This window comes from Oncorhynchus masou, unplaced genomic scaffold (genome assembly GCF_036934945.1).
Source record: "Oncorhynchus masou masou isolate Uvic2021 unplaced genomic scaffold, UVic_Omas_1.1 unplaced_scaffold_7598, whole genome shotgun sequence".
Taxonomy (NCBI): domain Eukaryota; kingdom Metazoa; phylum Chordata; class Actinopteri; order Salmoniformes; family Salmonidae; genus Oncorhynchus; species Oncorhynchus masou.
In genome coordinates, this window is record NW_027014064.1 from 1 (window position 1) to 14,471 (window position 14,471).

The following is a 14,471-nucleotide window of genomic DNA, read 5'->3' on the forward strand; positions in this document are numbered from 1 at the left end:
CTATATCAGTCACAACACAGTATAAAGGTTGGGTCAAATTGAGGTGTTGATGCTGGTCACCACTCACCTGGGAGAGAGAGGTAAGGCGTCGAGGGTTCTAGGGAGACAGCGAGGAGGAGACACTGCAAGGACACAGCACGTCCAGGTAACACACGCAGGCACACAGAGTCACGGACACACCGAGCCACGGACACACAGAGTCACGGACACACAGAGTCACGGACACACAGAGTCACGGATACACAGACTCACGGACACACAGAGTCACGGACACACAGAGTCACGGACACACAGAGTCACGGACACATAGGCTCACGGACACACAGGCTCACGGACACACAGAGTCACGGACACACAGAGTCACGGACACACAGAGTCATGGACACACAGGCTCACGGACACACAGAGTCACGGACACACAGAGTCACGGACACACAGAGTCACGGACACACAGGCTCACGGACACACAGAGTCACGGACACACAGTCACGGACACACAGAGTCCCGCAGGCACACAGAGTCACGCAGGCACACAGACACACAGAGTCACGGACACACAGAGTCACGGACACACAGAGTCACGGACACACAGAGTCACGGACACACAGAGTCACGCAGGCACACAGAGTCACGCAGGCACACAGAGTCACGCAGGCACACAGAGTCACGCAGGCACACAGAGTCACGCAGGCACACAGAGTCACGGGCACACAGACACACAGAGTCACGGACACACAGAGTCACGGACACACAGAGTCACGGACACACAGACACACAGAGTCACGGACACACAGAGTCATGGACACACAGAGTCACGGACACACAGACACACAGAGTCACGGACACACAGAGTCACGGACACACAGAGTCACGGACACGCAGGCACACAGACACACACAGGCACACAGACTCACGGACACACAGACTCACGGACACACAAGTTCCTGCACTGTTGGAGCTAGAAACAGATGAATTTTGCTCCACTGTTGGAGCTAGAAACAGAAGCATTTTGCTCCACTGTTGGAGCTAGAAACAGATGCATTTTGCTCCACTGTTGGAGCTAGAAACAGATGCATTTTGGTCCACTGTTGGAGCTAGAAACAGATGCATTTTGCTCCACTGTTGGAGCTAGAAACAGATGCATTTTGCTCCACTGTTGGAGCTAGAAACAGATGCATTTTGCTAAACTTTGTACACTACCGATGAACTTTGATTTGACTCACGGACACACACACACACTCACTCAGTATGTAGGTGGGAGGTCTTGAGAAGCCGAAAACAGGGGCTTGTACGAGCTGCAGCTCTGAGCCATCTGTAGAGACACAGAGCACAGGTCACTCTCTCACACACAGAGCACAGGTTACACTCTCACACACAGAGCACAGGTCACTCTCTCACACACAGAGCACAGGTTACTCTCTCACACACAGAGCACAGGTTACTCTCTCACACACAGAGCACAGGTTACTCTCTCACACACAGAGCACAGGTTACTCTCTCACACACAGAGCACAGGTCACTCTCTCACACACAGAGCACAGGTTACTCTCTCACACACAGAGCACAGGTTACTCTCTCACACACAGAACACAGGTTACTCTCTCACACACAGAGCACAGGTTACTCTCTCACACACAGAGCACAGGTTACTCTCTCTCTCTCTCTGTCTCTCTCTCTCACTCTCTCCTCTCTCTCTCTCTCTCTCTCTCTCTCTCTCTTTCTCTCTCTCTCTCTCTCCACAGATGGACTATATGAAACATCTCCATTGAAAGTGCTTTATGAGTCCAGCATTAACTCTTCATTGTGGGGAAACCAGCCCATATCATCATCATCATCACACTTACTGCTACACGAAGAGACGAAAGTAGCAGTCCCAAACCCAGGAATGTAAAGGAGAGAAGGAGCGATCTGGACAAGTCTGGGAGGAGGAGGAGAGAGAGTCACGGCCGAGAGGGGAGGAGAACCAGCACAACCTACAGAGAACACACAAAAAAAAATATTCAGTTAGATATAATCAGGTCCATTTAAAAAAAAAAAAGCCAAGAACATCAATACCTAAACTAAAGGTTAAGCTTCATCACTTATTTTTTACAGCCACACGAACCCCACGGTCCTTTATACCAGTCTCTCAGCCACACTACCTCACTGTAGAGGACCTGAACCCCACGGTCCTTTATACCAGTCTCTCAGCCACACTACCTCACTGTAGAGGAACTGAACCCCACGGTCCTTTAGACCAGTCTCTCAGCCACACTACCTCACTGTAGAGGAACTGAACCCCACAGTCCTTTATACCAGTCTCTCAGCCACACTACCTCACTGTAGAGGAACTGAACCCCACGGTCCTTTAGACCAGTCTCTCAGCCACACTACCTCACTGTAGAGGAACTGAACCCCACGGTCCTTTATACCAGTCTCTCAGCCACACTACCTCACTGTAGAGGAACTGAACCCCACGGTCCTTTATACCAGTCTCTCAGCCACACTACCTCACTGTAGAGGACCTGAACCCCACGGTCCTTTTTATACCAGTCTCTCAGCCACACTACCTCACTGTAGAGGAACTGAACCCCACGGTCCTTTAGACCAGTCTCTCAGCCACACTACCTCACTGTAGAGGACCTGAACCCCACGGTCCTTTAGACCAGTCTCTCAGCCACACTACCTCACTGTAGAGGAACTGAACCCCACGGTCCTTTATACCAGTCTCTCAGCCACACTACCTCACTGTAGAGGAACTGAACCCCACGGTCCTTTAGACCAGTCTCTCAGCCACACTACCTCACTGTAGAGGACCTGAACCCCACGGTCCTTTAGACCAGTCTCTCAGCCACACTACCTCACTGTAGAGGACCTGAACCCCACGGTCCTTTATACCAGTCTCTCAGCCACACTACCTCACTGTAGAGGAACTGAAGTAAAGACAGTCGGGGCCCGCGGCGAGGGTCCCCGCACCAGAGGCGCCACCAAAATGGGGTGTGCCAGAGGTGGATCGGGGTCTACGTCCCGCACCAGAGACGCCACTGCGGATAGATCCCCACCCAGACCCTCCCCTATAGGTTCAGGTTTTGCGGCCGGAGTCCGCACCTTTGGGTGGGGTACTGTCACGTCCTGACCTTAGAGAGACTTTTTATTTTGGTTTGGTCAGAGTGTGCACACTACAGGGATAAGAGAGAGTGAAGGAGTGTACACTACAGGGATAAGAGAGAGTGAAGGAGTGTACACTACAGGGATAAGAGAGAGTGAAGGAGTGTACACTACAGGGATAAGCGAGAGTGAAGGAGTGTACACTACAGGGATAAGAGAGAGTGAAGGAGTGTACACTACAGGGATAAGAGAGAGTGAAGGAGTGTACACTACAGGGATAAGAGAGAGTGAAGGAGTGTACACTACAGGGATAAGAGAGAGTGAAGGAGTGTACACTACAGGGATAAGAGAGAGTGAAGGAGTGTACACTACAGGGATAAGAGAGAAGGTAGAAACAGAGTTGGTTCTTACCTCTGATGGGAGAGTCTGTCTGAGTCTCTCTCTTCCTCTGTCCGTCCACAGGCTCTGTCGCTCTCCTCTTCCTCCTTCTGTCCACAGGCTCTGTCGCTCTCCTCTTCCTCCTTCCGTCCACAGGCTCTGTCGATCCCCTCTTCCTCCTTCCGTCCACAGGCTCTGTCGCTCTCCTCTTCCTCTGTCCGTCCACAGGCTCTGTCGCTCTCCTCTTCCTCCTTCTGTCCACAGGCTCTGTCGATCCCATCTTCCTCTGTCTGTCACCAGGCTCTGTCTCTCTCTTCCTCTGTCCGTCACCAAGCTCTGTCAGGGACAACATCACAGAGGACACTGTTGTTTCAATCAACCAATCAACCAACTGTTGCTGACGTCATACCTCTATATGAGAGGGCCGTTGAGAGTGCAGGCTTCTGCCACAGCCAAGCAGAAACAACAGCTTATTTAAGTCTTTATTAATTATTTTTATTTTTTGTTTTATTTCACCTTTATTTAACCAGGTAGGTAAGTAGAGAACACCTTTATTTAACCAGGTAGGTAAGTAGAGAACACCTTTATTTAACCAGGTAGGTAAGTAGAGAACACCTTTATTTAACCAGGTAGGTAAGTAGAGAACAACTTTATTTAACCAGGTAAGTAGGTAAGTAGAGAACACCTTTATTTAACCAGGTAAGTAGGTAAGTAGAGAACACCTTTATTTAACCAGGTAGGTAAGTAGAGAACACCTTTATTTAACCAGGTAGGTAAGTAGAGAACACCTTTATTTAACCAGGTAAGTAGGTAAGTTGAGAACACCTTTATTTAACCAGGTAGGTAAGTAGAGAACACCTTTATTTAACCAGGTAGGTAAGTAGAGAACAACTTTATTTAACCAGGTAAGTAGGTAAGTAGAGAACACCTTTATTTAACCAGGTAGGTAAGTAGAGAACACCTTTATTTAACCAGGTAAGTAGGTAAGTAGAGAACACCTTTATTTAACCAGGTAGGTAAGTAGAGAACACCTTTATTTAACCAGGTAGGTAAGTAGAGAACAAGTTCTCATTGACAATTGCGACCTGGCCAAGATAAAGCAAAGCAGTTCGACACACAACGACACAGAGTTACACATGGAGCAAAACAAACATACAGTCAATAATACAGTATAAACAAGTCTATATACGATATGAGCAAATGAGGTGAGATAAGGGAGGTAAAGGCAAAAAAAGGCCATGGTGGCAAAGTAAATACAATACAGTGCCTTGCGAAAGTATTCGGCCCCCTTGAACTTTGCGACCTTTTGCCACATTTCAGGCTTCAAACATAAAGATATAAAACTGTATTTTTTTGTGAAGAATCAACAACAAGTGGGACACAATCATGAAGTGGAATGACATTTATTGGATATTTCAAACTTTTTTAACATATCAAAAACTGAAAAATTGGGCGTGCAAAATTATTCAGCCCCTTTACTTTCAGTGCAGCAAACTCTCTCCAGAAGTTCAGTGAGGATCTCTGAATGATCCAATGTTGACCTAAATGACTAATGATGATAAATACAATCCACCTGTGTGTAATCAAGTCTCCGTATAAATGCACCTGCACTGTGATAGTCTCAGAGGTCCGTTAAAAGTGCAGAGAGCATCATGAAGAACAAGGAACACACCAGGCAGGTACGAGATACTGTTGTGAAGAAGTTGAAAGCCGGATTTGGATACAAAAAGATTTCCCAAGCTTTAAACATCCCAAGGAGCACTGTGCAAGCGATAATATTGAAATGGGAGGAGTATCAGACCACTGCACAGACCACTGCAAATCTACCAAGACCTGGCCGTCCCTCTAAACTTTCAGCTCATACAAGGAGAAGACTGATCAGAGATGCAGCCAAGAGGCCCATGATCACTCTGGATGAACTGCAGAGATCTACAGCTGAGGTGGGAGACTCTGTCCATAGGACAACAATCAGTTGTATATTGCACAAATCTGGACTTTATGGAAGAGTGGCAAGAAGAAAGCCATTTCTTAAAGATATCATAAAAATTGTTGTTTAAAGTTTGCCACAAGCCACCTGGGAGACACACCAAACATGTGGAAGAAGGTACTCTGGTCAGATGAAACGAAAATTGAACTTTTTGGCATCAATGCAAAACGTTATGTTTGGCGTAAAAGCAACACAGCCCATCACCCTGGTCACACCATCCCCACTGTCAAACATGGTGGTGGCAGCATCATGGTTTGGGCCTGCTTTTCTTCAGCAGGGACAGGGAAGATGGTTAAAATTGATGGGAAGAAGGATGGAGCCAAATACAGGACCATTCTGGAAGAAAACCTGATGGAGTCTGCAAAAGACCTGAGACTGGGATGGAGATTTGTCTTCCAACAAGACAATGATCCAAAACATAAAGCAAAATCTACAATGGAATGGTTCAAAAATAAACATATCCAGGTGTTAGAATGGCCAAGTCAAAGTCCAGACCTGAATCCAATTGAGAATCTGTGGAAAGAACTGAAAACTGCTGTTCACAAATGCTCTCCATCCAACCTCACTGAGCTCGAGCTGTTTTGCAAGGAGGAATGGGAAAAAATGTCAGTCTCTCGATGTGCAAAACTGATAGAGACATACCCCAAGCGACTTACAGCTGTAATCGCAGCAAAAGGTGGCGCTACAAAGTATTAACTTAAGGGGGCTGAATAATTTTGCACGCCCAATTTTTCAGTTTTTGATTTGTTAAAAAAGTTTGAAATATCCAATTAATGTCATTCCACTTCATGATTGTGTCCCACTTGTTGTTGATTCTTCACAAAAAATACAGTTTTATATCTTTATGTTTGAAGCCTGAAATGTGGCAAAAGGTCGCAAAGTTCAAGGGGGCCGAATACCTTCGCAAGGCACTGTACCTGCTGGAGTGCGTGCTACAGGTGGGTGCTGCTATGGTGACCAGCAAGCTGAGATAAGGGGGGACTTTACCTAGCAGGGTCTTGTAGATGACCTGGAGCCAGTGGGTTTGGCGACGAGTATGAAGCGAGGGCCAGCCAACGAGAGCGTACAGGTCGCAGTGGTGGGTAGTGTAAGGGGCTTTGGTGACAAAAACAATTTATTGAGTAGAGTATTGGAGATTTTGTAAATGACGTCGTCGAGGATTGGTAGGATGGTCAGTTTTACAAGGGTATGTTTGGCAGCATGAGTGAATTATGCTTTTTTACGAAATATGAAGCCAATTCTAGATTCTAGATTTAATTTTGGATTGGAGATGTTTAATATGAGTCCGGAAGGAGTGTTGTATGGCATTGAAGCTCGTCTGGAGGTTAGTTAACACAGTGTCCAAAGAAGGGCCAGAAGTATACAGAATGGTGTCGTCTGCGTAGAGGTGGATCAGAGACTCACCAGCAGCAAGAGCAACAACATTGATATATACAGAGAAAAGAGAGTCGGTCCAAGAATTGAACCCTGTGGCACCCCCATAGAGACTGCCAGAGGCCCGGACAACATTCCCTCCGATTTGACACACTGAACTCTGTCTGAGAAGTAGCTGGTGAACCAGGCGAGGCAGTCATTTGAGAAACCAAGGCTGTTGAGTCTGCCGATGAGAATGTGGTGATTGACAGAGTTGAAAGCCTTGGCCAGGTCGATGAATACGGCTGCACAGTATCTGTTTCTTATCGATGGCGGTTATGATATCATTTAGGACCTTGAGCGTGGCTGAGGTGCACCCATGACCAGCTCTGAAACCAGATTGCATAGCGGAGAAGGTATGGTGGGATTCAAAATGGTCGGTAATCTGTTTATTAACTTGGCTTTAGAAGACCTTAGAAAGGCAGGGCAGGATAGATATAGGTCTGTAGCAGTTTGGGTCAAGAGTGTCTCCCCCTTTGAAGAGGGGGATGTCCGCGGCTGCTTTCCAATCTTTGGGAAACTCAGACGACACGAAAGAGAGGTTGAACAGGCTAGTAATAGGGGTGGCAACAATTTCAGCTGATAATTTTTGAAAGAAATGGTCCAGATTGTCTAGCCCGGCTGATTTGTAGGGGTCCAGATTTTGCAGCTCTTTCAGAACATCAGCTGACTGGATGTGGGAGAAGGAGAAATGGGGAAGGCTTGGGCGAGTTGCTGTGGGGGGTGCAGTGTTGTTGACCGGGGTAGGGGTAGCCAGGTGGAAAGCATGGCCAGCCGTAGAAAAATGCTTATTGAAATTCTCAATTATGGTGGATTTATCAGTGGTGACTGTGTTTCCTATCCTCAGTGCAGTGGGCAGCTGGGAGGAGGTGTTCTTGTTCTCCATGGACTTTACAGTGTCCCAGAATTTTTTTTGAGTTAGTGTTTCAGGAAGCAAATTTCTGCTTGAAAGAGCCTTGGCTTCTCTAACTGCCTGTGTATATTGGTTTCTAACTTCCCTGAACAGCTGCATATCACGGGGTGCGAATGCAGAACGCCATAGGATGTTTTTTGTGCTGGTTAAGGGCAGTCAGGTTTGGAGGGAACCAAAGGCTATATCTGTTCTTGGTTCTAACTTTCTTGAATGTGGCATGTTTATTTAAGATGGTGAGGAAGCCATTTAAAAATAATAATAATAATAATAATAATAATAATGAGTCAAGCAGCAACAACAAGTTTATTAAAGTCTTTAATACGCCAAGCCTTTTATATCTGAATGAGGCGCGTTTACCTCTCTGTGTCTTGCAGTTCTGTTTCTGGTCGCCTGGCTCGGCCACAGCTGTCGGTATGGCAACCTCACCTACACACCACACCAGACAGAGGAAGTGAGAGAGTTGACCCTGGGACCTGGCATCACCGGGTATAGAAACACAACCGCTAGAACAGACAGACGGCGTCACCGGGTATAGAAACACAACCACTAGAACAGACAGATGGCGTCACCGGGTATAGAAACACAACCACTAGAACAGACAGACGGCATCATAGCAACACAACCACGAGAACAGACAGACGGCATCATAGCAACACAACGACTAGAAGCACCTGTTCTAAACTCCTTACCAGTTTGTATGTCCACATTAAAGTCCAGGTCAAACAGCGCATCTGAAACGGAGAGTCAATCAGCCAGTCACTGCGTGTGTGCGTGTGTGTGTGTGTGTGTGTGTGTGTGTGCGTGTGTGTGTGTGTGTGTGTGTGTGTGTGTGTGTGTGTGTGTGTGTGTGTGTGTGTGTGTGTGTGTGTGTGTGTGTGTGTGTGTGTGTGTGTGTGTGTGTGCGCGTGTGTGTAACTTACCATTGAAGTCAAAAGGAAAATCCTCGTGTTCCAGAATGCCATCCAGGTCTAATTCTGAGAAACAGGAAGAAAACAGTCAAACAGCCAATCACCTTCCCTGGTTCTGACTAAACAGCCAATCACCTTCCCTGGTTCTGACTAAACAGCCAATCACCTTCCCTGGTTCTGACTAAACAGACAATCACCTTCCCTGGTTCTGACTAAACAGCCAATCACCTTCCCTGGTTCTGACTAAACAGCCAATCGCCTTCCCTGGTTCTGACTAAACAGCCAATCGCCTTCCCTGGTTCTGATTAAACAGCCAATCACCTTCCCTGGTTCTGACTAAACATCCAATCACCTTCCCTGGCTGTGACTAAACAGCCAATCATCTTCCCTGGTTCTGACTAAACAGCCAATCATCTTCCCTGGTTCTGACTAAACAGCCAATCACCTTCCTGGTTCTGACTAAACAGCCAATCACCTTCCCTGGTTCTGACTAAACAGCCAATCACCTTCCCTGGCTGTGACTAAACAGCCAATCATCTTCCCTGGTTCTGACTAAACAGCCAATCACCTTCCCTGGTTCTGACTAAACAGCCAATCACCTTCCCCGGCTGTGACTAAACAGCCAATCACCTTCCCTGGTTCTGACTAAACAGCCAATCACCTTCCCTGGTTCTGACTAAACAGCCAATCACCTTCCCTGGTTCTGACTAAACAGCCAATCGCCTTCCCTGGTTCTGAGAAGAGGAATATTGGGACAGGGAGACAGGAAGGTGGATTTCTGGAGGAGGAATAGAGGAGGAAGGGGAATATTGGGACAGGGAGACAGGAAGGTGGATTTATCAGGAGGAATAGAGGAGGAAGAGGAATAGAGGAGGAAGAAGAATAGTGGGACAGGGAGACAGGAAGGTGGATTACTGGAGGAGGAATAGAGGAGGAAGAGGAATATTGGGACAGGGAGACAGGAAGGTGGATTTATCAGAGGAATAGAGGAAGAGGAGGAATAGAAGGGAGAAGAGGAATATTGGGACAGGGAGACAGGAAGGTGGATTTCTGGAGGAGGAATAGAGGAGGAAGAGGAATATTGGGACAGGGAGACAGGAAGGTGGATTTATCAGGAGGAATAGAGGAAGAGGAGGAATAGAGGAGGAAGAAGAATAGTGGGACAGGGAGACAGGAAGGTGGATTTCTGGAGGAGGAATAGAGGAGGAAGAGGAATATTGGGACAGGGAGACAGGAAGGTGGATTTCTGGAGGAGGAATAGAGGAGGAAGAGGAATATTGGGACAGGGAGACATGAAGGTGGATTTATCAGGAGGAATAGAGGAGGAAGAGGAATAGTGGGACAGGGAGACAGGAAGGTGGATTTCTGGAAGAGGAATAGAGGAGGAGGAGGAATAGAGGAGGAAGAGGAATATTGGGACAGGGACACAGGAAGGTGGATTTATCAGGAGGAATAGAGGAGGAGGAGGAATAGAGGAGGAAGAGGAATATTGGGACAGGGAGACAGGAAGGTGGATTACTGGAGGAGGAATAGAGTGTTACGGTACAGAGTTGAGGGACTTAACGTCCTCTAATCATGTCCCTTCATCAACACTATGTCCTCTATAGAAGAACAGTTCCCTTTATAGGACAGGGTTTGGCTGCAGGGGTTAACAGTATGTGTGTGTGTGTGTGTGTGTGTGTGTGTGTGTGTGTGTGTGTGTGTGTGTGTGTGTGTGTGTGTGTGTGTGTGTGTGTGTGTGTGTATGAGATATGTGGAACTAAACGTTTTGTAAATGAACTGTTCCCCTTTATAGAACAGTGTTTCGGGGGGACTGCTGCTGATTGGAGGACGGCTTATAACAATGGCTGGAACGGAGCGAATGGAATGGCATCAAACTGTCAGGATTTGGCCAGGGTTGTTCCGGGTTTTGGTCACTAGATGCCCCCATTGTGCTTTTTGACCTTATGTTTTTTCCCTTGTTCCCCATTATTATTTGCACCTGTGCCTCGTTTCCCCTGATTGTATTTAAACCATTAGTTTCCCTCAGTTCTGTGCTCTGTGTTTGTATGTTAGCACCCAGCTCTAGTGTTCTGTGTAATCTTGTCGATTCCGGTGGATGCTCTTGTGGAATTCTGTTTTTGTTTTTGAGTATCTCTTGAGGCTTTTTTGTGCTATTCCTACCACCTTTTGGATTTGCCATTTTTGTATTGAAGGACTTCTCCTTTTTACTTTATTAAATACACCGTCATAAGTACTGCTGTGTCTGCCTCATCTTCTGGGTTCTGCTGACTATTCGTGGCTCAGTTGGTTAAGTTACTGTTTCTCACTCCGGAGACCCAGGTTCGTAACCGGGTCCTGACACAAACCATGGAAACCATGGAAACCAAGTGTTTGATACCATTCCACCTCGTCCTCCCCAGCCATTACCACAACCCCGTCCTCCCAAATTAAAGTGCCATCAACCTCCTGTGGTGTGTGTGTGTGTGTGCTATCCATACGGAACTACCTGAGCTCTATAACTACCAAGGTAATTGTTGCACGGTTACCTGAGTCCTATAAACTACCAAGGCAATTGTTGCATGGTTACCTGAGTCCTATAAACTACCAAGGCAATTGTTGCACGGTTACCTGAGCTCTATAACTACCAAGGTAATTGTTGCACGGTTACCTGAGTCCTATAAACTACCAAGATAACTTTAGTCAACTCTTGAGTTAAATTCAGGATGACTGGTACCACAAAAGTGGTTCACCCTTTAGGTAATGGCAACGAATCCTTCAGAACAAACCTGCTCTGGGGACAGCTAACAAGGCTAACAGGTGTTGGGGATGAATCAGAATAGTTGGGTAACATAGATAAGATGTTAACAGAGCTAACAGAGCTAACAAAGCTAACAGGGTAACATAGCTAACAAGGCTAACAGAGCTCACAGGGCTAACAGAGCTAACAGAGCTAACAGAGATAACAGGCTAGTCCAGGGTAACTATATCTCTGTGTTAGTCCAGGGTAACTATATCTCTGTAGATCAGTGTTTAGTCCAGGGTAACTATATCTCTGTAGATCAGTGTTTAGTCCAGGGTAACTATATCTCTGTGTTAGTCCAGGGTAACTATATCTCTGTAGATCAGTGTTTAGTCCAGGGTAACTATATCTCTGTAGATCAGTGTTTAGTCCAGGGTAACTATATCTCTGTGTTAGTCCAGGGTAACTATATCTCTGTAGATCAGTGTTTAGTCCAGGGTAACTATATCTCTGTGTTAGTCCAGGGTAACTACATCTCTGTGTTAGTCCAGGGTAACTATATCTCTGTAGATCAGTGTTTAGTCCAGGGTAACTATATCTCTGTGTTAGTCCAGGGTAACTACATCTCTGTGTTAGTCCAGGGTAACTATATCTCTGTAGATCAGTGTTTAGTCCAGGGTAACTATATCTCTGTAGATCAGTGTTTAGTCCAGGGTAACTACATCTCTGTGTTAGTCCAGGGTAACTATATCTCTGTGTTAGTCCAGGGTAACTATATCTCTGTAGATCAGTGTTTAGTCCAGGGTAACTATATCTCTGTGTTAGTCCAGGGTAACTATATCTCTGTGTTAGTCCAGGGTAACTATATCTCTGTAGATCAGTGTTTAGTCCAGGGTAACTATATCTCTGTAGATCAGTGTTTAGTCCAGGGTAACTATATCTCTGTAGATCAGTGTTTAGTCCAGGGTAACTATATCTCTGTGTTAGTCCAGGGTAACTATATCTCTGTAGATCAGTGTTTAGTCCAGGGTAACTATATCTCTGTGTTAGTCCAGGGTAACTATATCTCTGTGTTAGTCCAGGGTAACTATATCTCTGTAGATCAGTGTTTAGTCCAGGGTAACTATATCTCTGTGTTTAGTCCAGGGTAACTATATCTCTGTGTTAGTCCAGGGTAACTATATCTCTGTGTTTAGTCCAGGGTAACTATATCTCTGTAGATGTGTTAGTCCAGGGTAACTATATCTGTGTTAGTCCAGGGTAACTATATCTCTGTGTTAGTCCAGGGTAACTATATCTCTGTAGATCAGTGTTTAGTCCAGGGTAACTATATCTCTGTAGATCAGTGTTTAGTCCAGGGTAACTATATCTCTGTGTTTAGTCCAGGGTAACTATATCTCTGTAGATCAGTGTTTAGTCCAGGGTAACTATATCTCTGTAGATCAGTGTTTAGTCCAGGGTAACTATATCTCTGTAGATCAGTGTTTAGTCCAGGGTAACTATATCTCTGTAGATGTGTTAGTCCAGGGTAACTATATCTCTGTAGATCAGTGTTTAGTCCAGGGTAACTATATCTCTGTAGATCAGTGTTTAGTCCAGGGTAACTATATCTCTGTAGATCAGTGTTTAGTCCAGTGTTTAGTCCAGGGTAACTATATCTCTGTAGATCAGTGTTTAGTCCAGGGTAACTATATCTCTGTGTTAGTCCAGGGTAACTATATCTCTGTAGATCAGTGTTTAGTCCAGGGTAACTATATCTCTGTAGATCAGTGTTTAGTCCAGGGTAACTATATCTCTGTAGATCAGTGTTTAGTCCAGGGTAACTATATCTCTGTAGATCAGTGTTTAGTCCAAGGTAACTATATCTCTGTAGATCAGTGTTTAGTCCAGGGTAACTATATCTCTGTAGATCAGTGTTTAGTCCATCTCTGTGTTAGTCCAGGGTAACTATATCTCTGTAGATCAGTGTTTAGTCCAGGGTAACTATATCTCTGTAGATCAGTGTTTAGTCCAGGGTAACTATATCTCTGTAGATCAGTGTTTAGTCCAGGGTAACTATATCTCTGTAGATCAGTGTTTAGTCCAGGGTAACTATATCTCTGTGTTAGTCCAGGGTAACTATATCTCTGTAGATCAGTGTTTAGTCCAGGGTAACTATATCTCTGTAGATCAGTGTTTAGTCCAGGGTAACTATATCTCTGTGTTAGTCCAGGGTAACTATATCTCTGTAGATCAGTGTTTAGTCCAGTGTTTAGTCCAGGGTAACTATATCTCTGTGTTAGTCCAGGGTAACTATATCTCTGTGATCAGTGTTTAGTCAGGGTAACTATATCTCTGTAGATCAGTGTTTAGTCCAGGGTAACTATATCTCTGTGTTAGTCCAGAGTAACTATATCTCTGTAGATCAGTGTTTAGTCCAGGGTAACTATATCTCTGTAGATCAGTGTTTAGTCCAGGGTAACTATATCTATGTCAGTGTTTAGTCCAGGGTAACTATATCTCTGTGTTAGTCCAGGGTAACTATATCTCTGTTGATCAGTGTTTAGTCCAGGGTAACTATATCTCTGTAGATCAGTGTTTAGTCCAGGGTAACTATATCTCTGTGTTTAGTCCAGGGTAACTATATCTCTGTAGATCAGTGTTTAGTCCTATATCTCTGTGTTAGTCCAGGTAACTATATCTCTGTAGATCAGTGTTTAGTCCAGGTAACTATATCTCTGTAGATCAGTGTTTAGTCCAGGGTAACTATATCTCAGATCAGTGTTTAGTCCAGGGTAACTATATCTCTGTAGATCAGTGTTTAGTCCAGGGTAACTATATCTCTGTAGATCAGTGTTTAGTCCAGGGTAACTATATCTCTGTAGTAACTATATCATCAGTGTTTAGTCCAGGGTAACTATATCTCTGTAGATCAGTGTTTAGTCCAGGGTAACTATATCTCTGTGTTAGTGTAGATCAGTGTTTAGTCCAGGGTAACTATATCTCTGTGTTAGTCCAGGGTCTCTATGTAGATCAGTGTTTAGTCCAGGTAACTATATCTCTGTAGATCAGTGTTTAGTCCAG

General features: G+C 45.4%; 1 protein-coding gene across 1 annotated transcript; it reads right to left on the reverse strand.

The window, feature by feature from the left end:
• Positions 1-1,158: 1,158 nt before the first annotated feature.
• Positions 1,159-8,902, reverse strand: LOC135537380 (KH domain-containing protein 3-like). Its single transcript, XM_064963561.1, has 6 exons — positions 8,699-8,902; positions 8,468-8,509; positions 8,136-8,204; positions 3,499-3,801; positions 1,845-1,973; positions 1,159-1,312 (listed from the first exon to the last, which is right to left on the reverse strand). The coding sequence occupies exons 4-6, from the start codon at positions 3,743-3,745 to the stop codon at positions 1,197-1,199; spliced, it is 492 nt and encodes a 163-aa protein (XP_064819633.1). The 5' UTR covers positions 3,746-3,801; positions 8,136-8,204; positions 8,468-8,509; positions 8,699-8,902; the 3' UTR covers positions 1,159-1,196.
• Between the last annotated feature and the right edge of the window lie 5,569 nt (positions 8,903-14,471).